Source organism: Mytilus californianus, unplaced genomic scaffold, assembly GCF_021869535.1.
Source record: "Mytilus californianus isolate M0D057914Y unplaced genomic scaffold, xbMytCali1.0.p SCAF_1, whole genome shotgun sequence".
In the NCBI taxonomy this organism is placed as follows: Eukaryota; Metazoa; Mollusca; class Bivalvia; order Mytilida; family Mytilidae; genus Mytilus; species Mytilus californianus.
In genome coordinates this window covers 7,845,552-7,871,229 of record NW_026262581.1, presented here as the reverse complement: position 1 = coordinate 7,871,229, position 25,678 = coordinate 7,845,552, and the positions used below count along the sequence as shown (strand labels likewise).

The 25,678-nt window shown below is 32.4% G+C and overlaps 2 protein-coding genes across 3 annotated transcripts; one reads left to right on the top strand and one right to left on the bottom strand.

Moving 5' to 3' along the window:
• Positions 1-840: 840 nt before the first annotated feature.
• On the bottom strand, positions 841-7,960 carry LOC127698969 (deoxyhypusine hydroxylase-like). Its single transcript, XM_052202758.1, has 4 exons — positions 7,588-7,960; positions 4,688-4,764; positions 3,446-3,692; positions 841-1,546 (listed from the first exon to the last, which is right to left on the bottom strand). The coding sequence occupies exons 1-4, from the start codon at positions 7,868-7,870 to the stop codon at positions 1,236-1,238; spliced, it is 918 nt and encodes a 305-aa protein (XP_052058718.1). The 5' UTR covers positions 7,871-7,960; the 3' UTR covers positions 841-1,235.
• Positions 7,957-25,276, top strand: LOC127698824 (guanine nucleotide exchange factor C9orf72-like). Of its 2 annotated transcripts, XM_052202521.1 has the most exons (9): positions 7,957-8,047; positions 12,104-13,158; positions 14,104-14,211; positions 15,162-15,290; positions 16,080-16,196; positions 16,814-17,013; positions 17,869-17,926; positions 23,131-23,240; positions 25,030-25,276. In XM_052202521.1, exons 2-9 carry the CDS (start codon positions 12,601-12,603, stop codon positions 25,187-25,189), a joined length of 1,440 nt encoding a protein of 479 aa, XP_052058481.1. In that variant the 5' UTR covers positions 7,957-8,047; positions 12,104-12,600; the 3' UTR covers positions 25,190-25,276. The 2 variants fall into 2 exon arrangements, with proteins under 2 accessions (XP_052058481.1, XP_052058485.1); XM_052202525.1 differs by lacking the exon at positions 14,104-14,211.
• The last annotated feature ends 402 nt before the right edge of the window (positions 25,277-25,678 follow it).

Sequence of the window (25,678 nt, the reverse complement as noted above, 5' to 3'; positions counted from 1 at the left end):
CCCCCCCCTTGCAAAGTCCATGACTATTTACGGAGAACCCCAAAAATAATTTTGACCAAAAAACAAAAGGTGCACAAAAGCATTATAGAGTAAAGACTGTGAGAAAGTTTCATTAAATTATGATTAGAGGTTTAGGGGGAGAATCGAATACAAATGTGCACTATTGTGTGTAGATGTGACACAGGTAAGGTGAGGTAGTGTGCACATGCTTTGCTGAAGGGAACCACAAAAATTATATGGACCAAAAAACAAAATAGAAGGTGCACAATAGCATTACATGGTTAAGATTGTGAGAAAGTTTCAATAAATTGTAAATAGGTGTTTAGGAGATGTTGAGGATACAAAATAGGTACCCCCTAAAATAAAGCAATTGCAAAGTCCATGCTACGGTAAGGTTAACCCCAAATATAATTCTGATCAACATAAGAAAATAGGTGGTGTACAATAGCATTTTATTCTTTTGATTGTGAGATAGCTTCAGCAAATTGTAATAAGGGGTTTAGGAAAAGTTGTGGATACGAAATGGGTATCCCCTAAATAAAGCATTGGTATTATATGGTAAAGATTCTGAGATAGTTTCATTAAGTTATGTTTATGGGTTTAGGAGAAGCAGATATAAATGTGTACTCTAGTATGCAGATATGACGAAGTCTATGTCATCCCAAAAGTAACCCCAAAAATCATTCAGATAAAGAAATGAAATAGGTGCAAAACTACATCATGGGACTATATAGTAAAGGTTCTGTAAAATATTCTCAAAGTGCGGTCACATTGTTCAGGAGCAGTTCATATACAATCTAGGGCCTAGGCAGACTACTATGACAACAGTTCAGCAGTAGATTAACATCAAAAGTATAAGATATTTTAAAGGTGATATTTTGTCCAAAATATGGTTCAATTTCCAAAATCAAGTACGAAGAATGACACATTGATATCATAACATTGAAGTTAATTTTCAAAATCATTCAAATTTGTCAAGTACAAAAAAAGTCCTACAAATACTCTAAAACAAAATTTTTCATGAGATCTTGCACTATAAATTAAATCATTCTCCATCATAAGCCAAAATTTTGGACATCATCAAGTTCAGTGTAAGTTGTAGCACTAAGTGTAAATGGAAATTTGTTCTAACCAGGAGTTGTCTTCACAGAAGAGTCCATGACAGATCACAAATCTCTTAATAAATTATCTTCCTATCATATCAGCTTGTTGAAATCCTAACCAGTTGATGACATCTATGAATTTAACTTAGTTAATGAATCAGCATACTGAAATTCTTTACTCTGTTCGTATTCAGACATGTCTAGAGCAACAACACAACTTTCTTTAACCACTCTCTCTTTGTCCTGTAGATATTGCTCTAAAATCTTTGTACATTCTTCAGTGGCTATAGCCCCTAAGGCTTCAGCACATTCATGTCGTACCATGGGGTTCTCTTTCTCATCACATAAATTTTCTTTCAGTTCTTGTACACATGCCTGGTGTTGCATTTGTCCTAATACGTAGGCAATTTCATGTCGGAACAAAGCGCTTGCACATTTTAGTCCTGAAAAGGTTTCAACCAGTTAAAACACAATCAGATAGCAATATCAATTTCATTTATCACTATTTCTTTAAATTAGCTGATGTAAAAGTATTCTAAACTTAATAGAATCCAATTTTTAAAGTTTTGTTTGTCAGAAAATTGTAACAGATCTAATTATGCAGTATATAATAATATCATTTCTAATTAATATGTATTCTACCATACATGTGATGGACTGTGAAACTCAGATCAGGAGATTGGGAAATTTTGGTCAGGAGATTAGGACTCAGATCAGGAGGTTTTTTATCGTAAATGTAACCGTGTGATGTACTAAATTGTCTTTTAAAGTGTTTTTTCTTCAACTTTCCATCCAAATGTAAAATGTTTATAGTACCCTTGTACTATTAAATTTTCTTTATCTCTATTCAATCTCTCATTCTTTTTTTCTTTTTTCAGAAAATTTTTTAATTTCATTTTTTGACTGTTGTTTGATCTTTATTCAATAATACATTCACTGCATAAAGTTTTTTTTTTTTTTATCTTTAACTGCATATTGATTCTTCTTTCATGCAAATGAAACAAAAGCAATTTTAATAGAGGTCATACTTATTATATAAATTTCAATTTAAGCCTTGAAAAAAAGTATAGAACTCTCAAATAATTTCCAAATTATTATTTTTTTATTTGTCCTAAGACATTTAAAATCATTTAATTATCATCCTTTTATGATTATTTGTTTAATCTATATTTCATTTATATTCTTTTAACAATTTACATTATTTAAAGGAAAATAATTTCAACAGCATAAAAAAAACAAGGGAAGTAACCCAAAATTTATTTCAATTATTTTTAAATACACAAAGTTTTTATTACACAACGGCAGTTAGCCTGAGGTAAAAATCATTGATTACTAGTATGTTTGACACCCAAGCTGGCAAGTGAAGCCATAGAATTATGCATGTTCTTTGATTTACAGGTAAAATTTAACTTCAGGTAATGTCTGAAAGATTTCATTCATGAAATATTTCATACACGGCATTTTTTTCTCTTCAACAGGAGGACGGGAGGAGACCCCTGAAAACGGTATTATTGTACTCCCATCGGGAGGTTCACATGTATGTTCTACTATCAGTACCATTGTTTGGTGGCACCATTATTTGTGTTCGATAGGAACTGTGAACGTGAAATAAATAGTTCACGTTTCACGTATCACGTATTCCAGTATCAGAAAATGTAGTTTGACATGTCTCTTTATAGGTGTAAGTCTTGGACAACAAATAGAAACCATATTAAATACAAACAAGTCAGGAAGCTCATGAGCATCAGTTATTGTCTTCAAGTGTGTCTTTTAAGGAGTTTTATGTTGATGATAGTTTTTTAATTATCCATGTTAAATTTATTCACAACTTTTCTAGACTCTGGACTTTTTCAGTTTTGCATATCATTTTTGTATAGACACTTGTTTATCATTGAAGTTCATATTTTGACCTGTAGAAGTCTTTCTTATGGGATGCTGTCTCATTGATTTGATTTTTGGTGTTTTAACACCACTTTTAAGCACCGCTTTTGGGCTATTTCGTGGCGGCCAGTTTTTATTGGTGGAGGAAGCCGGAGTGCCTGGAGAAAACCACCGACCTTCGATAGGAAAACTGACAATCCTAGTCAATTAAGATTGGAGTCGAGTGCACCTGCACAACGGGGTTCGAACTCACAACCTCAGTGTTGACTGGCTAGTGATTACAGTAGTAACTACTTAGAGCACTCTGCCACCGAGGCCCCGCTGTCTCATTGATGTATACCCAATAATCTTCTATTATTCCTGAAAAGTATGTCATTTGAGATATTTAATTGTGAATCTGCCTTAAATATAATTACTTTTACCCGGTTTTATTCTATTATTTAACCAAATAGAAAAAATACCTTGAGCCAAAGCTTGAACAGCTTCTGTTGTTCCTATATTCCTCAGTGAAAACATAGCTCTGTATCTGTTAAATAACGTTGCATTTTCATCCAGTAATTGTATTTTTAAATTGTTAATGTCCATGTTTGTTGATGGAGGTGCAGGATCAGTGGAAAAATATGGATTCTCCGATAATTTCTCTCTTTCTTTATCTTCACTTTGAAGCCATTTAATTCTTTCCAAAGCAAGCTGGCATGTTTCTGCAACCTGATAAGATTTATTACAAGTTGTCATTTAACCTAACAATGTTTCTTCAACTGTCAAACGACAGAATATTTTTAAAATAAGATGTACATGTATGTATGTTTAGTTATATATTTCAGAATCATAGATACAGATATGAAATCATCTGATCATATTCAATATTTATCAGGATTTTTACTCTGTTCCATTTTGAGATCTTAAAAAAATAAATGGGGAATGTGTCCATGGGACACAGATGATGCCCCCACTTGCATATCATATAAAGTTATAAAGGGACATAACTGAAGAACGGTAAAAGTGACACTACCCAAATTTGTATTTGATCTGAGTTTTGTAGGAATAAGTATTGTGTATAAGTTTCATAAAATTTGGTTGAGGCAAACTTTAAAGAACGGAAACGAAAAATTCAGCAATTTTTCCATTTGTAAAGGGGCATAACTCTAGATCAATTAAAGTGACACCCCCAAAATTCAAACTTGATCTGTATTTTGTGGTAATAAGCATTGTGTAAAAGTTTCATAACATTTGGTTGAGGCTAACTAAAGTCAGAGAACAGAAACAAAAATTCAGCAATCTTGCCATTTGTAAAGGGGCATAACTCTAGATCGGTTAAAGTGACCCCATCAAAATTGAAACTAGATCTGTGTTTTGTGGTAATAAGCATTGTGTATAAGTTTCACAACATTTGGTTGAGGCAAACTAAAGTTAGAACGGAAACCAACTTCGGGACGGACAAGGAAAAAACTTAATGCCCCATCCGCTACGGCGGGGGCATAAAAACCACTAAGTTAGTAACAATTAAAATGTTTCTTAAACAATGGAGAAATAAATATATATGGAAATATAAAATGAGGAAAATGTTTAAAAAACTTCAAAATTGTAGGTGCATAAATTGAACAGGTTTTGCAAACTTTCTTTCTCTTTGCCAGGAGGCAGGAAAAAGTATATATATTATTTTGGTCTGAGGTCTACTTTCAAAGATAACGATCATACAGTACCTCTATCACACTATCATCCTTATATTTTTCTAAGATTGGAACTGCATCTACACAACCAATGGCTCCTAAAGCTTCACCTGTAAGTTTGAAATTATAAAGGATATTAAACAATAAACCACCTCAAGTTATATTTATTAGTAGGACATTTAGGCAATATTCAATAAATTCTAGTTTAGCAACCCTTCAGACTCAATACCTTTTTGAATTAGACAGATGTTGTGTTCATAGATTAAACTAGAAAACTAGCTCCACTTGAACATTTATATGAGAGACACAGACACATAATGGTTCAAGCAAAGCAACTCAAGTTCATAAGGTATCAATTTTGGTAAATTTGTTTCTGTGAAATGCTTAGTACGGTCTACCGTTTTGAATGTGAAGCTCTTTTTAATTTAACTGATGTTCACACTTTGTCCAAATGTTGTTTTGTTACACAACTGGTTAGGGTGGAACATGGAGCCCCTACAAGCATGCTTAAACATGCCACATTACTAGATGTAAGGCAGGAGCTTGCAGTAAAGTGGATGTCATTGGTCAGCCATTTTTTCAAATTAAGTTGTTTTCCATTTCAAATAACTTAAACATTTTAAATCAGCCCTTACAAAGTAATTGTTCATTTCTCATTTTGTTAAAAGCAGGGATGATATAGCTTACTATATAGTATCGGTTTTGCTCTTTATTGAATGCCAATGCCAATAATGATATGTAGCTGTTTACATCAGTCTTTTTACTTTGGTGGATATATGTAGTTGCATTGTCTTTTTGTCTTTGGATAGTTGTCTAATTGCATCGGCAATCATTCCAATTTGGACTCCTTATTTTCATATTCATTGTACATGTACTAAAATATATGCATTGACTTATAGAAATTTCTTAACAAAAACAGTCAGTTAGGTGTACAATTTATACATGTAATTTTTATATAATTGAAGATATAACTAATATTTTCTTGTACATTTGTCGGATATACATTTTCCTTTCAATAAGTGAATTAGGAATTCAAAATTAATTTCCAAGCTGAAGGTGAAAAGCCCAAAACATTTTAAATTTACATATAGAAAGTCCTCCCTTGTCCTGGACTTTTGAATTATACAAATTAAAGTTCCAACATTGGGATTAAAAGGTCTTTAGTCATCATTGTGAACATCTGTTTGAATATAATTCCCCATTACACAATTCAGGGTTGGCCAATGTCGCAAATTGTGATATTATATTTCATCTGGCGACAAAATAAGCCTGCCGGAGATATTTCTGTCACTCCTCAAAAATTTACATATCCATAACAATATTTTTTTTTTACAACCTCTGAAATTCTCAAGTTATTTGAAGTCAAAACATGCCTCAAATACTTGTTTCCTGTTTTATGTGATTTTTTCCATTAAGACTTCAAACTTTTATTTCAAGAACTTTTCAAAAATCTGTACTACATGCAGAGGTAAAGTGCTCCCTAAAGCAAGGTAAATAGGATCCTTATATATCAAATGACAATGAATGATAGACCGATGAAATTTCATTGTCCATAAAATTGAACTTTGATTTATAATAAAGACAATCAATTATACCCTCTATTAAAGTAATGTACGCAAAATACACTCAAGAAGAGTAGAGAATATATTTTTCTTAATTATATTAAGGACGTATATTTATGCATGAAACTAAAAAAAATAATCTGGAAGACTAAGGGAGATAACTCTAATTCCAAAATTAGTTAGCAGTACATATTTATTTGTACAAGCTTAAGTCTTCAAATGATTAAGTACAGTGGTTAAAGTGATCAAAGGACACAATAAGAAGAAAGGTATTACAATGTATTATCATTCAGGAATTATTTTCCAATTCTAATTCATATCTTTTAGAAGTCTAGAGCAATTTTTCTGATTTTACTGCCTACCAAATCATTATCAAGACTATTAAACTCTAGCCAGGAATATTTTACCAATCTACATGTAACTCTGACACCATGAACCAGTGTATTTTACACAGACAGCATCATTCTTAACACTGTTGCCTGATATTCAGTAGTTTCCATTTAAAGATTTTGTCACTATGCGACATGATTGACACTATAAAGGACAAAACATTTTCTGTCACTTTTTCATTAAACTAATTGTCAAGTGCCATTGAAAAACACTATCTGGAAAGCCTGATTTGTAGCACATCTTTGGACCTTTTCTATGGAGTTGATATTTTCGGTTGTTAAAGGGTCAGAGACAAGTTTTGGTCTAATAACTTTTTTAAGTTGTTGGTACATGTATGCTTTGTCTTTTATTGTAACTAAATTTGTTTCAAAGTTTCTTCTGAAGTAATAAGCCTGCCTTTGACCAAAAAATGTTTATATACATTTTTCTAGATTCCAAATCAATAGATGTATTCACCCTCTTGAGTATTTAGCTGAATTTGTTACGAATGATTATGAAAATAAGGAGATGTGGTAAAAAAAAGAATGTATGATTGCCAATGAGACAACTACATGTATCCTATCCACCAGAGTTCAAATGAAGAGGATATAAGCAATTACAGACCCAACAACGAGAAAAAAACCCATACCGTATAGATGGCTATAAAAGGTATATGAAAAATGTGAAACAATTCGAACCAAAAAACTAACTGCCTTATTCATAGCAAATTAATTTACATAAAATAAATATGACAGATATAAACTGACAATCACTATACTACAGGTTCCTGAATTGGGACAGGTACACATAGAATGTGGTGGGATAAAACATGATTGTGAGCACTTGATACACCTAATCGCTATTTATTCCATTCCGGATAAGTTCAGTCAAATATTTTTATTTGTGATGCAATATTTTGCAGGAAGTTATGTGACTTGAAAGGTAATGGCAGACAAACTTGCTTATAATTGTAAAATATGTATACTTTAATGTGTTTAATACCTGCTTCATGTCGAACCATAGGTTCCTGTTCTGTATTTTCTAAAACCTCCACGAGTTTAGGAACAGCATAAGGGTTTACCATTTGACCTAAACAATAAGCTAGTTCATGTTTGAGAAGAGCAGACGAATCTGAAAAGTTATTTGAAATGCAATCAATCGCTTGTTTCCCACCTATATTTTTCAGTGTAAAAAGAGCCCTAAATCGTTCTTTCAGTGGTCGAGAAGGGTCAGATAAGACATTCCCTATTTCCTGTACATGCGAATTTGGAGTTTTACAGCTCATTGTTATTTCATATGTTCAGAAGAATCCAAATAGACAGATTACACAATCACACGTGCACACGGCAGGTTTTCTATTTATCCGGAAGTGGACTTTCGGATTACTGCACATTCGGAAGGCCTTATTGTTTAACGTTTACAACAATTTGTCAAGTTTGTTGGAACATGCCAGTGTTATCAGGTAGACGGTCTCTAACTTCTCAATTGTTCATATCCATAAAATATATTTAAAAGTCATGAGACTTTCTCCGTCAGACCATCATTGAAACCACTTCTGTTGACAGCTTCAGAGATCAGCTGACTACAGCTGCTGTTCTCTCCAGTATCAAATAACCAAACTCAAACCAAAACGTGTACATAAAAGTTATTATTTTCATATATAAACACTTCAGCTGTTATGATTTTATTATTTGTATAAATTTCATTTGAATCAAGAATGTGCAGCAAAAGTCAACACATATTCTTCAATAGACCTTATTGCTATTTGGGAATCTGCGAGTGCGACACTGGACCAGAGAATCTGTGACACTTAAACTATTGATGTCATACAACAATCACTTTTCCTTTGTGGCGTCAGAAATTTTCTATTGTGACGTCAACATTTTACGGAAACCTTTGTGATGTCCAGTAATGACGGACAAATAGCGATAAGGTGTATATTGAAGCCTTGTTGACTAAGTCTAAATAGTTATGACATCTTGAATGGCATCACAGCAAAAAATTAAAAGGAAGAATATACCAGGATATCTCCTTACAGGGGTTCACAACCAAATATGGAATAGTACAAAATAGATATGAAGTTCTAATCCTTCATCAGTCTGAGACTGATTAATTATAATGAGGGCTTGGTATGCTATATTAATTTTTGCTTCCATGCCTTCCCTTTCTACGGTTATATTTTTGGAAAGATTGGAACTTGTTCCAAGTCTTTCCTTAGGCACTGGCCTCTCAAACAAAAAGTAGCACAGGTTAGCTACCAAATCTACAAAATGTATACACACTGAAATATAGTTCCCCATAATTCTCATGTCTGTGTAAATATTTATTTTGTATTTACATTGTGTCATAGGTCAAATTTATTTGTGTCAGTGTATGTTCAATGGTGTTAATATGTCCTTTGATTGAGTTAAGCTATTTCAGTTGATATTTTATAGTGTGTCTTTCTATGTTGTGATGTTACACTATTGTTTCAGAAAAAGGGTGAAGGTTTGGTACCATTAAAACGTCTAAACCCGCTGCATTTGTTTGCACCTGTCCTAAGTCAGGAATCTGATGTTCAGTAGTTGTCGTTTGTTGATGTGGTTCATAAGTGTTTCTCGTTTCTCGTTTTTTATATAGATTAGACCGTTGGTTTTCCCGTTTGAATGGTTTTACACTAGTAATTTTTTGGGGCCCTTTATAGCTTGCTGTTCGGTGTGAGCCAAGGCTCCGTGTTGAAGACCGTACTGTGACCTATAATGGTTTACTTTTATAAATTTTGACTTGGATGGAGAGTTGTCTCATTGGCACTCATACCACATCTTCTTATATCTACATAATTATGAACTGTGAAAAATTTGGGTTATATCTTTTGAGCAGTTCATTCTTTAATTTTTTTGTCAATTTGCAGGCTATTTTTGTCATTTTAATTAGGTAATAGTAATGATACAATGCCAGTATGATTGACAACTGTCATGATACCAAACAATCAGAGAAAAGGTGGGGCCTTAATTACAATGTCCCACCTCCTTAAGTGCCAATCGTATTGACCAAATTACTAGTCATCCTCAGTCTTACATAATTAAACAGACCATTCATCTCAATACACAAATACTTGACCTCATTATTGAATACACAAATGTATATATATAGAAATGATAGATTTATTTATTACCTATTACTTTTGATCTATACTACATAAAGTGATTTTATAAATTATGCCTGAAAGAAAAATGATACAAGGATTAATTAACAAGAATTTTTTTTCAAAAGAAAAGACAAAATATGAAATCTAGATATAAAAAAGGTATTCAAGTAAAGTCTAAATTTTACTTAATAAATCTGTGCAATCCTCATCTGTAATTAACCAATAATATAGGCTACACTTATCAGAGATTGGAAATAAAATAAGTTTTTTAATTTGTTTATGTTGAAAAAAAATCATTTTCAATGTCATATTCTGGAAAATAGTCGATTATAAATTGAATTAAAATACACTCTACAACTTTTAATCTTCAGTGTCATATAATCATGATAATTTTTTTATAATAAGCTAGTCTTAGAGGTGAAAAAAATTATATCATTGTTTCAACTTACATTCCCCCAAAACAACCTTTTTAGATTAATTTTTGGAAACAATTTTAAAAATTCTTATTTTGCTGGTGGTCCCAATTCCTATATGGTAATTGATAAACTTTATTAGAAGAATCTTTATTTGGTAATTTTTCTGTTTCTAAAGATAAAATGTAAAAGGTGAAACATATATACATATAAGGTGAAATATTATTTGGTTAGGATATGAAATTGCAATTTAAACAAATTGTTGTGCAAATTAAGGGTCCCACTATCATTGATTCACATTTAGCTCATTTTATCTACTGAATAAATGCTTATCCTTCTAAAGACCTGCAGTTAATGCAATTGTCAGCAATAGTGCTATATTATTGTTCTTTTTTGTCTAGACCATACCGAAATATAATTTGAAATTATTCAAACTTACTCTTCCAATCTTTCCATGAGTGATTTCCATCACTTTCGTGTACCATTTACATTACCAGCCATGTTAGGCATGGATGAAACTGATTTTACAATAGAAGAGGGCTATAAAAAAATGAAAGATGACATATTATAAAACTATCAATCCATTTTGTTTCACTCTGAGTTCCATACATCATGTAGATCTGAACCTTAAAGCAATTAATTTAACCTTAGTCATCATACATGTTTAAAATGTTGTTTATGGTGACCAACATTTGCATGGTTCTTCATGGAAAAAATCATCACAGCCAATATTCCATCATGACTAGTACCCTCATTGCCATATGTATTCATCTCTTGTGATTTTTCACTATGCATAAAGTTCCTTGCTTCTCATTAAAACAATGGATCATTGATGCATATATGGATGAAAATCAATTGCACAAGAAAAAACTAACAAGAAATATAATATAATATGACTTAACTGTATATTCATGCACACAAAACTATTCTCTAACCCACATGAATATTGTCTACTTCAAAAATGAACATATCAGCCAGAGTAAAACATCAAATATTTGATAGCCCCAAAACACTATACAGTGGTTAAATGGTTAGTTAAATGTCAATTAATTTGCTATATATATCCTAATAATTCTGAAGTGATTTTTGTATGTCTACCACATATACTTTCTTTTCCAATAGTCTATTTACCAATTCGGTACTTGACCCTGTAATTTTTGACCCATTTGTACCAGTTGTGTCCCTTAGGAAGGACATACATTTTCATTGGTAGTGAGGAGTAAGTGGAAAGAGCAATTAAATTTATTTGTGCCTTCTTGAAATAACATAAATTTACAACACTATCAAAAATTTGCCAAATAATCATCAATCAAAACAAATTTGTAATAGAAAAACAAAGGATATAAGGATGCACAAAAAGCAAAGAAACAGTGCTTTTATTGCTGTTCTTCATCTCATAGTCACAGTGAGTCCTTCAACTCGGAGCAAAAAAAAAGCAAATAAGTCTGACAATTTTTACTGCATTCTCACTCTTTCATATTTTTTACATAATAAACACAAATAAGGTATCAGTGGTTAGCTGTCTGATAATTAGTCTGTTAGGTGAATGTTGTTGAATATCGTCTACATGACAGACCATCATACTCTGTTCAGTTACTAGCTTTTATAGGGAGTTCAGAGGGATATACTCTTGACTACTTTATCTATGTAAAACTGAAAGATTGCAGACGATTCAAAGATATATTTGATTTATTACCTTATCATACAATACCCATGACATAAACAGAGTGATGTTGAATCACCAGCAATAACTGAATAATCTTAATCATCTTGTGTGTATTGTAATACCAACAATTTTGGAACCCAAAGACATGTATGGTGCTTATTGCAGTAAGGCAGGGATAAAGGGACATATGGTGCAATTACAGAGGGAAAATGACAAGAAATAGTGTGTATTAAAATGCACCAGATAATTCATCTGAAAACTGTTTTTTAAAGGAAAAAAAACTAATAGATTTGTGATACTTTTTGCTTACAGCTACATACACCTTAGACTGTCTGTAGAATGGTAGAGAAGCTGAAATAAGGTGAATGAACACAGAAGCAGTTATGAGACAAGACTGGTCAACAGAGATCTTGGATCGTGGAAGCATTATTATACTTTTTGTGAATTACACATTCTTTGCCATTGTTTTTCTGATTTTTCTGCTGTTTGTTTTGTGTTTTTACCAAACTACATCAGCACCTTCTGATATAATAACATCGTTGCTACTTGTAGCTTTTAGCTTTCTGATTGCTAATATTGTTATAGCAGACTATGTGGTTTATGTATTGAAATCTAACAAGGAATTAAAACCTATATTATAAATTTTGAAATCCAAAAAGTAATTAAAACCATAAAGATACAAAATGTATATTGAAGACATGGACATAATATTTATATACTTCTAAAAAAATAATTATATGCAGTTATGTTTGAATTGAATTTGCTTCTTATATGATAAAGTGATACATTTTGAATATTCATGTTTTAAAATGACAAGTGAATTTTCAAAATCACAGAGTTTAAAGATAGTGAAACGACCAAATGTAGACATAGGAATCATAGAAGTGAATACAAAAGACAATCTTGATATCAATAAAGAATTATCAGGAAGTCTTTCTCCAACAACACCATCATCAAAATTTTCTACATCGGTGATTAAAACATCACATGACAGTGTTATTAATGGAATATTTCTAAGTCACTGGGACAACATTTTAGGACCTAGGATTGATCATTTATGGACATTTCCTAACAAGCCCCATTACTCTCATGTAGTTTTAAACAAAGTATGTAGCCAGTCACTAAGCGGAGAAATTTGTCGTGAATTTGACAATTGTTTTATTGATTATAAGTTCTTTACTAATGCTGACGATGGCACAATTATACCAGTGTTCGTATTCACAGCAAACACCACAACAGGACCTGCAGTTCATTCCTTATCACTTATTATAAACAAATGTGATCTTACATACTTCCTACAAATACAGCATCTAGTCATCAGATGTATGGAGAGACTGGTAGGCAAATTGAGGATTCTTTTACACAAGGTTTGATACATTAAGTTTTTTTTCAATAAGCGTTTTACACAAATAAAATTGATGATACATGTACCATTAAATTTGATGAAATGTTTTACATAATACCTTGCATCTGCTGTCAATGTAGAATGCCTTAAAATAATGCTGTTTTTTACCTAAATAGTATTAAATTTTTATCCCAGACAATTACTTCTTCATTGAATTTTTATATTACAGTTAAAAAACTATATTGTCACAATATTTGAAAAGTAATTTTTCACCCTTTGTCTTTGATATGAGTAATTATCTGCTTATTGCATAGTTATTATAAAAGTTTGAATAATATACATCTAAAAAAAGAGGCTGAAGATACCAAGGAGACCTTCAAAACTGATAAGTGGAAGAAAAACTGACAACGCCATGGCAAAAAATGAAAAACAATAAAATGATGAACAAATCCACAAAACACTAAATAGAAAACTGAAAAATTTCGCAACATTGATTCCCGACAAGTAAACATTGAATATAACTTTGAATTGAAAATAGCTCTATACAACCAAAGAGATAATGGAATTGTAAGGATAGAAGACATGACATGCATGCATGCTCAGAAATTGCTTTGGATGGTTGCATTTTCTTAGACAAATTTTAATAAAGGTGTCTTTTAAGGAAAATATTGCATATTGTCATGCTGTATACAATTTTGCATGTTATCTTGAAAAATGCCTAAACTTCACATACAGTGTAATGTTTTGTCTTGCATGTAGATAAAAGATATGAATAATTAACTCCATATGAAAATCATTTCATCCAGTATCATCCATTTTTATTAAAAGATTTATATACTTTGTTAGGGAAAAAAAGAAAGAATCTGAAACCAATCTTCTTTTTGTACATCTTTTTAACCAAGCTTCCATTTGCTGCTTTATATCTTTACATCCTTAGTTTTGTTTGCAATGATTTTGTGCTTTTCAGCCATCCAGTCCTGCTAGTGATATCCTGGATTCATTTTTCATTCTGAATGATGATTGTATTACTTGTCTGTCACTGATAAAAACTAATGCTTTACCAACTAATGTTAAGGTAAGTTTCTCTTTAAATTATTTGAAAGTAAAATGGTTGTGTATAGCAGTCTCAATTTAATATTCAGGGAAGTGCAAGGTTTTCTGACTAATGAGTCCCTCAACAGTTTTTTGATGAATACAAAAAAGTTGATATTTTCAGACATTGATCTAATAACAAGGAATTATTTGAATCTGGAATAATTTTGAATTCTGGAAAATTGATTAGAAATGTATGATGAAAACTAACCCAACTAAATAGGGTTAGCCATGCGTGCATGGCTAAGGTTAATTTTACTTTCACTATCATTTCAGTATGAACTAACTAACCCCCCCCCCTTTAGCAATGCGCGCATGGCTAACCCTATTTAGTTGGGTTAGTTTTCATCATATATTTCTCATCAATTTTCCAGAATTCAAAAAATTATTCCAGATTCAAATAATTCCTTGTTTAATGTTCTTTTTTATCCTGCAGTATGAAATGCTAAAACGATATCCAATAAAGTTTAAACAGAAAAATAAAACATCTTGATAAGCCCTCAATTGGGAAGGAAAGCGATTGACATGAAATTGGCATTGTTTTGAAATATCACTTTTTACTATATTTATAAATCAAGACAACAGGAAGTGCAGTATAAAAATGTGTAATGGACAAAATAATTTTTCCTTGTATTTCAGTTAAATGCTAACCAAGTCATACTTTATTTTATAACTGTAAATTCAGAAGTTTTTGTGTGCATTTATTATTGTGATTGTTGAACAATGGACCAAAATTATTGTGATTTTAGGAAATGGTACATACAAATGATCTAATCAAAATTTAAAATGCAACTTTTAATTTTTGAAAGCTGTCCTGTCACAATTTTGGCAAATAAACTTATATTACTCAGACTGATTTATTGTAAATATTTGCAGACTGAAATTTTGTTTGTTCATAATGACTTATACCAGTATATGATAATTTCTTTTCAGCTAGGAGAAACCTATTTTTGTCCATCTCATACATTAGAGAGAGAGTTTCTGCATAACTGTATAGCATCACATCTGATGACCTTTGGGAAAACCTTAGTTATAGGTGACAAGGAAGAAAATATTAATGCTGTAAGAATTAGATCTTTAACTGCGATTTTATTACCTATTGCAGTTCATTCAAAATTCTGACCCAAGCACAGTTTGTTTCATCAAATCAAACCTTTTTTCTAGTCAGAAATTTTACTTAAAACAACTATAGAAGAACCACAGTCAAGTCACCATTGTTAGTACATGTAGTTTTGAATTAAAAAAATATGCTTAAAATCCTATTAGATTTGGATTCCACATCCGTCATGGAAATTGTACAGATGAATTCCTTTAAACATATATCAGTTCTAATGTCATATGAAAGGTAGTGTAGTTATTTTTGAATTGCTATAATGATGTCTTATTTAAAGTTCTCAAATTATCTCTTCTGAAATTCCAGTGTGAAGCTGGCTAATTGTTTCTGAACTTAAGTTGATTTAAAAGGATTGGAAAGTGGCCATAGTTGACAATGGACATTGATAAATAAAGGTGTAAAATACCTAGTTGTTGGATATTTACACTCATTCAAACTCTCTAATACATGATTCTTTACAGAAATATCAGAAACTTGAAAAACTATTTTGAGGCTTAATATCAGAGCTTGCTCTCATAGGTCTAACATCTTTCAAAGTACTGATTAAGTTTGTTGTTTTATCAAGTGTTAAAGTTTTTACTTCAATTTATTGGTTTTCTTTAGTTTGGGTTTTAACTGTTAACTTTTGCAACCATTAAGAGATGTAAGTACCAGTATATGATACCTAACAGATAAAGTTTTATTTTTTTCTCTGTGAGTACTTTGAGGCTAACATTAAAGTAAACTTTATTTTGTAGATGTTATATACACTGTGTCTATTTAACACTGAAGAAGAAAGAAAATGTTCATTGCTGTATAGTGGAGAAGATAAAATTACATATCACCATGATCTTTGGTTACAGGGAATGACAAGGGTAAAGTTCTACAAAAGATGCTTCTGTTAATAGTAACTCTGTATAGTGTACGTGAATGGGACATTTGCTCTGATTTTTTTATGCCTCAACATGAAAATATAATGCGCATAATGTTAACCCTGATGGTCTATCCATATTTTTTAGTTAATTTGCTTTTAATAAGTTCTGTGATTAAGTTTTCTTTTTTAAAGCCATTGCTGTATTTTCATAGTATTTAACTAGTATAATCCTCTTTGTATAGTCAATCACATTTTTATCACTTTTACACTCATTTCTTTCTTGACTACAGTTAAGTCTTCCTTTAAGTCAAAATAATTGGTCCATATTTTGGAATTTTGATGAAGTTATATTCATTTTAACTCATTGAACTGCATCTAAAAATCAAACAAGTGATATTTGTTGCATTTATAATTCAGAAATGCAATCAATAACGATTTATAAAATAAGTCTATGAATGTATAGAATATTATAAATAACGTCAATATTATGCCTATATATGCAGTCATATTTAGTTTAAGATCCAGTTGAAAGTATCATATTAATGAAAGAAAATTGTATGTGTTTAATTGACTGTTGTTTGATTGTACATATCTACAGTTCCTTCTTAATTTTTATAGAAACCACATCAGAGAATAAAATTACCAGTTCATGAATTATTGTATAGCAAGTATCCATCCAGTGTAATAGACATAACAGCTATGGATATCAAACAATCTCCACATTTCTCTGATCACATTGTACACAGTCATAATTCACAAAGAAATGAACTACTGTCTATAATGGGAGGAGAAAACACAGTCATTCCACATCCTACAGGGTGAGATAATCATTATACTTAGTTACATACGAGGGACAGCTACAGGGTTTGAGGAAAGGAGAGCATAGTTTTTCATAATGGTATAAATAGTGCCAAACTTAGAGAGTCAATTTTGTTTTTGAAGATTTAAAAAAAATCTGGTTAGACATAATAGCAAAGGAGTGAAATTGACTACTGTAAACTGGGAAATTTTTGCACCCTCTTTTTTTACGCGATTCTCCAACCAAATCTAAATTCATGCAGTTTTGAAATTGCGATTTTCCGGTGTTCTACATAAGTATTTAATAATAAATGATTTGGAAAGTAAACAATTTTACATGTGTTGTAAATCAAGTGATAAAATCAATCAGAAATCCTATTTTTCATCATTAATGTTAAAGTAGATTAAAGTTATAAGTCATCTTTGCTTGTAAAAACACATACACAATAAACAAAGAAGAATGACATATTAGTCTCACTAGAAGATGCCCGCGAAATTACGGTACAATTAGGCAAGTGTTGAAACAAAGAGTTTTTAAATTTCGCAGGCAGTACGTCGACTGAGCATGCACGAAAGCGTATAAGATATGGATCGATAACGGTCTAAGAATTGGGTTTTTTTCTCAAAAATAGGCGTTTTCTATGGAAAAAAAGATTGTTTCAAAGACAAATTTAGGAAGTACAAAACACTACATTTATAGGTCATATCACAAATATTTCCGACTTTGTATGGTTTCAGAGGAGATGCGGCTCAATGAAATCGGTCTCTTCCTTTAGTAGTATAGATATTAAGAATGAATTAAATGTTGTCAGGATTACTTCTAATTAATTAATCGATCTTTTGATCTGATTTATCCTTCATATTCCATATTATAGTGACATCCTTACCTCAGTTTCCTACACAGAAACACTGGTACACAGCCTTCTAGAAGATGTAAGTATACTGTTTGACCCTTCAGGAATTCATGTTAAGTTTCCTATGAAGGAGGGGAAAAGTATTAATTAGAGCCCTACCAATAGAAATGCTATAGGCCTATAGAATTCAGCTTGCCCAGTGCTCATGCATTCATAACACATCAAACCACTCTAAAACTTCAAAACCCTCTAGAGTTCAGCGATGTAACTTGACATGATTATTCACCATACTAGAAGGTTTATGAAATACCAGAAAGAAAACTACTTTGAAAGTTATGGTCAAAAAGTATTTCAACCCCAGTACATATGCTCTAACTTTTAAGCCTCTTCAAATTTGGTAAGAGAACCTTCTATAACATTAATCACCACTACAAGAATGTGTGTAGCACACCAAAAAGATAAATATAAAGTAACAGCACTTGCTTCATTTGCAAGCCTTCATGCCAGAATATTTTGCTGTCAATGGTATTCACAAGTTTTATGCCAAAATGTTACGTTTTTAGGCAGTTAAGCTGCCTTATGCGAGCACCCTAGATTTGTGTTCTACCCAATAAATGCTGAAATACGTGCCATTGTTATTATCTAGCTGGCTATTATGTAATTTATAACTAATTGGACATTTTTTTAATACTTTTATTTCTGGAATACAAAAAAATATGACCAGAAAAACCTTAAATGATCGTCGAACTACCCAAAACTTTTGAAGTTGCACATAGGAAGTAGTGCTCAATAGAAATCCGTACGTAGTTTATTATCCCCTGTGCTTTTGGCTACGATGTCAAAGAACAATTGTATGAAATATTTCATCGCCGAAAATCGGTAATTACAAGTCGTTTATATTTCCCAAATGGCAAAATGCGCAGGAATATTGTTCATGTACAACAAATCTCTATGATAGAGGAAATAAAGTCATATAAGTGGGTGGTAATTTCTAACTTATCTTGCCAAATAAGGTTGTTGTTATTTTATGAATGAAACGAGGTCATGAAAACAGATGTGGAAATCGACGTTGATGGGATGTTTTAAGTAATGTGGACAACTCGTCCCCGAGACAAGTCGGACCGAATCCACTCAAACCGTCTAAGAAGACAACTTTGACCGTTTGTCAGATTTACTTAGGGTTTCATAAAATATTAGACTAACATGTCTAGCGGAGCCATTTATCTTTTGTTTGTGCATTGGGGTCTATTTAGGGGTATTTGGAGGGACCTGAAGAAGGGAGGGGTTTACTATAGAACCCTATGGATTTTATTTTTTTAAATTTTCAAATGACTATTTCTCGAAAACAGTAGGTGATAGACACATGCAGTCTTCAGTAATGAGAACAGGACAATACAAAAAATCAACCAAAATATAGGGTGAGTCCCTGGGGGTCATCCCAACCCCCTTTAATTTGAAAATGTACTTTTATCGTGTAAACCGTCGCGATCCCCACCCCTAAACAATATATATACTTGAATGGGACAATTAAAGAAATCAAATGAAAATAATTTGGGGGAGTCCCCAGTGTCGTCCCACCCCCTCCTGTTTGAGAACTTGGAAATGGTCAAGATCCCCACCCCTAAACCATATATATTCATGTATGGGACAATAAAACAAATCAAAAATGAAATATAGAGTGAGTCCCTGGGGTCACCCCACCCCCTCCTGTTTGAGAACTTGTAAACGGTCGAGATCCCCACCCCTAAACCATATATATTCATGTATGGGACAATATAACAAATCAAATGAAATATATGGGGAGTCCCTGGGGTCACCCCAACCCCTCCTGTTTCAGAACTTGGAAATGGTTGAGATCCCCACCCCTAAACCATATACATTCATGTATGGGACAATAAAACAAATCAAATGAAATATAGGGGGAGTCCATGGGGACACCCCACCCCCTCTTGTTTGAGAACTTGTAAACAGTCAAGATCCCCACCCCTAAACCATATATATTCATGTATGGGACAATATAACAAATCAAATGAAATATTTGGGGAGTCCCTGGGGTCACCCCACCCCCTCCTGTTTGAGAACTTTGAAATTGTCGAGATCCCCACCCCTAAACCATATGTATTCATGTATGGGACAATATAACAAATCAAATGAAATATTTGGGCAGTCCCTGGGGTCACCCCACCCCCTCCTGTTTGAGAACTTGGGAATGGTCGAGATTCCCACCCCTAAACCATATGTATTCATGTATGGGACAATATAACAAATTAAATGAAATATAGGGGGAGTCCCTGGGGTCACCCCACCCCCTCCTGTTTGAGAACTTGTAAACGGTCGAGATACCCACACCTAAACCATATTTATTCCTGTTCATCATTTCAAAAAGATTTGAATGACATACAGGGTCAATCTCCTTGGTGTCACATATGCATATCACTTTACTAGACCAAACCAATATGAACTGGACTTTGCCCAATGTCAGGAGACCATGGGAATGACGAATTATGGGGGCTTTGTTTGGGAGACTTCGTAACGGCATCCTGTTACAATTATTTCTTGTTTATTATAAAAAAATTTTGATCCAAAAAATGAGTCTAGATTATTGAATTTACTTTAATTGTTTATTAAATTATTTCTGGGCCTATAATAATTTTCATTTATGGCTCATTTTAAAGGAAACATATAAATCTTTCAAGCAGTGTAAAGCCCGAGAATGTTTGACCAACTGTTTTATAATCACCTGTCATTTTATTCCAAACTTGGTATGGAGTAACATCATGCACTTGGGGGGTGAAGATGGGGGTCATTTACATTGATATATGAGTTGCTTTTGAAAACCTTGATGAAATATTAATTAATTTGCCTTAATAATCAATTCATTTAATGAACATAAATGTACAATATACGAATGTTTAATGTTTGTTCTTTCAAATCTTAAAAGAAAATTGAAGCAACATTGCCACAGTTTTCATAATTACGTTTGCCTTGGTTTTTGGTTAACTGCCTACAGCGCTTACAGTGCTTTGATTTGACTATATCATCATGCATGTTATTCTGTCATCATGATGAAACTGGAATCCCATCCATCCTGTTATTATTTTAGTCTCCTTGTTTTCTCATCTTGACGGAGTCAAAAAGCGAGACAAAGGTATGCTGTTTCTGGTGGCGGCAGCGTCAACAATGTATTAGTTTGTGATTAGGTCTAGTTTATGGTGAACCACTAGTGGTAGGTCAATGATGTTTGGTATGCAGTTGTATTAGCATTGGCACATCTCATTTCCATGGAGATTATATGGCCCTGCCCCCTCAGTCATGGTCTATTGACTTTGAAACTTTTGCTTAGTTTACATGTCTTAGTATGTGATTAGGTCAGTTTAAGGGGAACCATTAGTGGTAGGCCAATGTTAATTGGTGTGCAGTTGAATAAGCATTAGCACATCTCATTTCCATGGAGAATATTTGGCCCCGCCCCCTCAGTCATGGTCTATTGACTTTGAAACTTTTGCTTAGTTTACATGTATTAGTTTGTGATTAGATCAGTTTAAGATGAGCCGCTTATGTTAAGCGATTTTAAATCAATGATATTTGGAGTCTCGTTTCCATAGAGATTATATAGCCCCACCCCCGCATCATGGTTCATTGACTTTGAAACTTTTACATAGTTAACAAGATAATGTTTGTGTTTAGGTTGGTTTGAAGGGAACAACTTATGATAAGTCAATGGTATTTAGTATGCAGTTGTATTAGCATTGGCACATCTCATTTCCATGGAGATTGTTTACCTATGTACCTTCAGTCATGGTTCATTGACTTTGAATATTTGCATAACTTACATGTTTAGGGGGGGTTGGGGGGTCAGACCTTTATCGGGACTCCTGGATCGGGTGTTTTTAAGCTTGCTTGGGATTTCTGGATTGATCCTTTCGGGATCCGGGAATTCTTTTTTCTAATTTCGGGATGTCAGGATTTAAATTTCTTTAAATTCGGGACCTCAGGATTTCATGTTTTTATGGGCGGTTTTTCGGGATCAGGACCCCTCCGACCCCCCTGTTAAAGTATTGCTATTTTAATTTCAACATTTGCATTATCAAAACTACGAAAAGGCGAGACATAATTCTGTTTTAACAGTTTATTTTAGGAAATGTTATTGAAAAAATCTTTGTAGTTTGTATACAATTTTTTATTGTGTTTACTGTGAATTTCTGACCAGTTGAACATTTTGATTTGATGAAACAAATCACAATTTGGTCAGAATTTTGAATAAACCGCAATAGGTGAAAAGCAAGAGTTACAGTCAAGTCACAGTAAATGGATTACATTTTTTGTCGAGCCTTCGACTTTTGTCGAAAAAGCAAGACATAGCGATCCTACATTCCGTCGGCGTCGGCGGCGTCCACAAATATTCACTCTGTGGTTAAAGTTTTTGAAATTTTAATAACTTTCTTAAACTATCCTGGATTTCTACCAAACTTGGACAGATGCTTGTTTATGATCATAAGATAGTATCCAGAAGTAAATTTTGTAAAAAAAAAATTCCATTTTTTCCGTATTTTACTTATAAATGGACTTAGTTTTTCTGCCAGGAAACATTACATTCACTCTGTGGTTAAAGTTTTTGAAATTTTAATAACTTTCTTAAACTATCCTGGATGTCTACCAAACTTGGAAAGAACCTTGTTTATGATCATAAAATAGTATCCAGAAGTAAATTTTGTAAAAAAAAATTCCATTTTTTCCGTATTTTACTTATAAATGGACTTAGTTTTTCTGCCAGTTAACATTACATTCACTCTGTGGTTAAAGTTTTTAAAATTTTAACAACTTTCTTAAACTATCCTGGATTTGTACCAAACTTGGACAGAAGCTTGTTTATGATTAAAAGCTAGTATCTAGAAGGAAATTTTGTTAAAATTTTGTTCCATTTTTTCCGTGTTTTACTTATAAATGGACTTAGTTTTTCTTCCAGTTAACATTACATACAGTCTGCAGTTTAAGTTTTTAAAACATTTATTAGATTCATAAACTATCCTGGATTTTTACCAAACTTGGACAGAAGCTACTTACAATCAAAAGATAGTATAGAGAGGAATATTTTTATTAATTTTTTTCCTCATTTTTGTTGAGCCTGTGATTAACAGCAAAAGTAGGCAAGACACTGGGTTCCGCGGAACCCTTACGAATTTTTATTGTATTTAAATCGATGGAGAAACCGAAATTGCTATGTAGTTTAAGCATTTAGTATTCATATAAGTTACTTGTCACATAAAGTTTCTTATTTTTCAGCTTGACAAATTACCACCTTCTTGTGGTGTTAGAGAAGCATTTATTTCCCAGTTTATGAGGACAATTCATATGAAAGCATTGTGCCTTATAAAGTACTTGGAGGGTGAAACGTAAGTTAATGGTTGTACAACCACTGATGTGTTAAACAGATGCACTTTGTTTTTCTGAGTATAAATTAATAAGCCCATTTTCTGTATTCTTGAAAATGTTGCTCACTTTGTAGAATTTTATATCAATGAATGTTTTAGGCTTAAAAAAATACTCAAGATATACAATTAAGTTATAAACATAATTTGTGGACACAAAATATACCGGTATTTTAAATTGCTACATGCTTTTTGCATTTGTGTTCCTACAAAATTATTATGATCGTATATGAAATGCCAAAAGTTATCTGTTGGGAATATTTGTTTCATTCTTTATTTGGTATACATTGTTTTCAAATACTTTGTCACACTTGTCTGTTTTTTATTCATCAATAAAGTATGCTTGCTACCATGGGACTGTTTCTAAAGTTGACCTTACAGGTACTTTCTATTGTTGAAGATGTTTTATTTTTTACCCCCACACTGCAGTTATGTTTGTATTTCCAAACTCTTAATGTGATAATTTGAGTAAAAATAACCTCTTCTTTTTGTATGTGGATGCAAATTAAAATATCTTGGAGGAATTAGAGAAGGAAGATCATAGTTTTCTTGGTTGAGAAAAGAAAGGTTATCATATATAATTGAGTCTTGTTTTCATTATTAAAGTAAAACTTACTGGAGTTAAATACTTGTTCTATAAGACTGCAAATATGAATATCCTTATATATATATATGCAGTTGTAGTATCATTGGCACATCTTATTTCTATGGAGATCATTTGGCCAAGAGCTCCCCAAGTCATGGTTCTTTGATTTTGATACTTAAGCATAGTTAACATAGGGGGAAAAAGGGGCAGTAGGATGGTGTAATCCTGAATCCATGGAAACAAAAACTCTGAATCCAGAATTCCAGAAAAAATAAAGCATTCTTTCCTGGATCCTAAAAATTAATCATTAATTCTCAAGTTCCGATAAATGTAGATCCCAAACTCCTGCAAAAATAAAGATCCAATCCCAATGTCTCGAAAAAGATCCTTCTGCCCCTCTTCTATACATATTAAAGTTTGTGATTGGATCAGTTTAAGGTGAAACAGAAATGGAAAATCAATGATATTTAGTACACGGTTGTATAAGCAAAGGCACAGTTCATTTCTATGGCGGTCATAATAGAAGTAAGAAGATGTGGTATGAGTGCCAATGAGACAACTCTCCATCCAAGTCACACTGTGTAAAAAGTAAACAATTATAGGTCAAAGTACGGCCTTCAAGACAGAGCCTTGGCTCACACCAAACAGCAAGCTATAAAGGGCCCCAAAATCACTATTGTAAAACAATTCAAACAGGAAAACCAATGGTCTAATCTTTATAAAAAACAAGAAACGAGAAACCATTACAAACGAAAACCACTGAAACAGGTTCCTGACTTAGGACAGGTGCAAACAAATGCAGCAGGTTTAAACATTTTAAGCCCTATCCCCTCAATCATAATTTATTGAGTCTGAAACTTTTGCATAACACTGACACATTAAAACACTGGCAAGACTTATTTCTGTGTAAACAGTTAATTTTTTTTGACTTCACAAAATAATTTTATAGACTATTACTCAGCTTGAATGGATCTATACATAAAAATAAGAAGATGTAGTATAATTGCCAATGAGACAACTTTCCACCAGAGACCAAATTGCATAGAAATTATTAAAACAACTATAGGTCACCGTAATCTGTTAACTTTGCTTGTTTATTCAATATATTTGCAAGCACAACAAAGAATGTTAATGTTTTATTTAAGATACCTTACATCTTGGTTTCAGAAATAGTGGTGTTCAACCTTTTAGAGGAGGACTGAAGAAAATTCGTCATGACCTATGTTTGCCTGCAGATGGAGATTTAATGATAGTACTAGCAGCTGCAGAAAAACTAAAACCAGGATTATATTGGTTCATAATGAGAGAACAGAATAATGTCTACTAATTCCTTCTATGCATTTGTATCTGTGATATGGCAGGTCTTTTCTGTCAAATATTCAAAATATATGAATAAATTATTTATATTATGAAACTTCACTCTGTTCATTTAAATTTTGATTTAGTACCAAAAGATTGGCATACTTGATTTTTCCCTAGGTAATTTTTTCTCTCCAGCAAAAAATGTCTTTTTCCACCAATTAACTATTATGGAAAATGGATTAAATACAGTTATCATTCTGTTTCATTTTTGTTTTTATAAAATAGTTTCAAAAGAGAGGCAAAAGATTCCAAAGGGACATTCAAACTCATAAGTCGAAAACAAACTGACAACACCATGGCTAAAAACAAACTGACAACGCCATGGCTAAAAACAAACTGACAATGCCATGGCTAAAAACAAACTGACAATGCCATGGCTAAAAACAAACTGACAATGCCATGGCTAAAAACAAACTGACAACGCCATGGCTAAAAACAAACTGACAATGCCATG

Bases quoted from the DNA above. Each gene is read 5' to 3' on its own strand.
- LOC127698969 (XM_052202758.1), bottom strand. From the start codon at position 7,870: ATGAGCTGTAAAACTCCAAATTCGCATGTACAGGAAATAGGGAATGTC. The intron at 3,693-4,687 runs GTACTGTATGAT...AAATCTTATCAG, and splicing joins AGGATGATAGTGTGATAGAG to GTTGCAGAAACATGCCAGCT. The intron at 1,547-3,445 runs GTATTTTTTCTA...AAACCTTTTCAG, and splicing joins TGTTCAAGCTTTGGCTCAAG to GACTAAAATGTGCAAGCGCT.
- LOC127698824 (XM_052202521.1), top strand. From the start codon at position 12,601: ATGACAAGTGAATTTTCAAAATCACAGAGTTTAAAGATAGTGAAACGA. The intron at 14,212-15,161 runs GTAAGTTTCTCT...ATTTCTTTTCAG, and splicing joins CTTTACCAACTAATGTTAAG to CTAGGAGAAACCTATTTTTG. The intron at 17,014-17,868 runs GTGAGATAATCA...TCCATATTATAG, and splicing joins GTCATTCCACATCCTACAGG to TGACATCCTTACCTCAGTTT.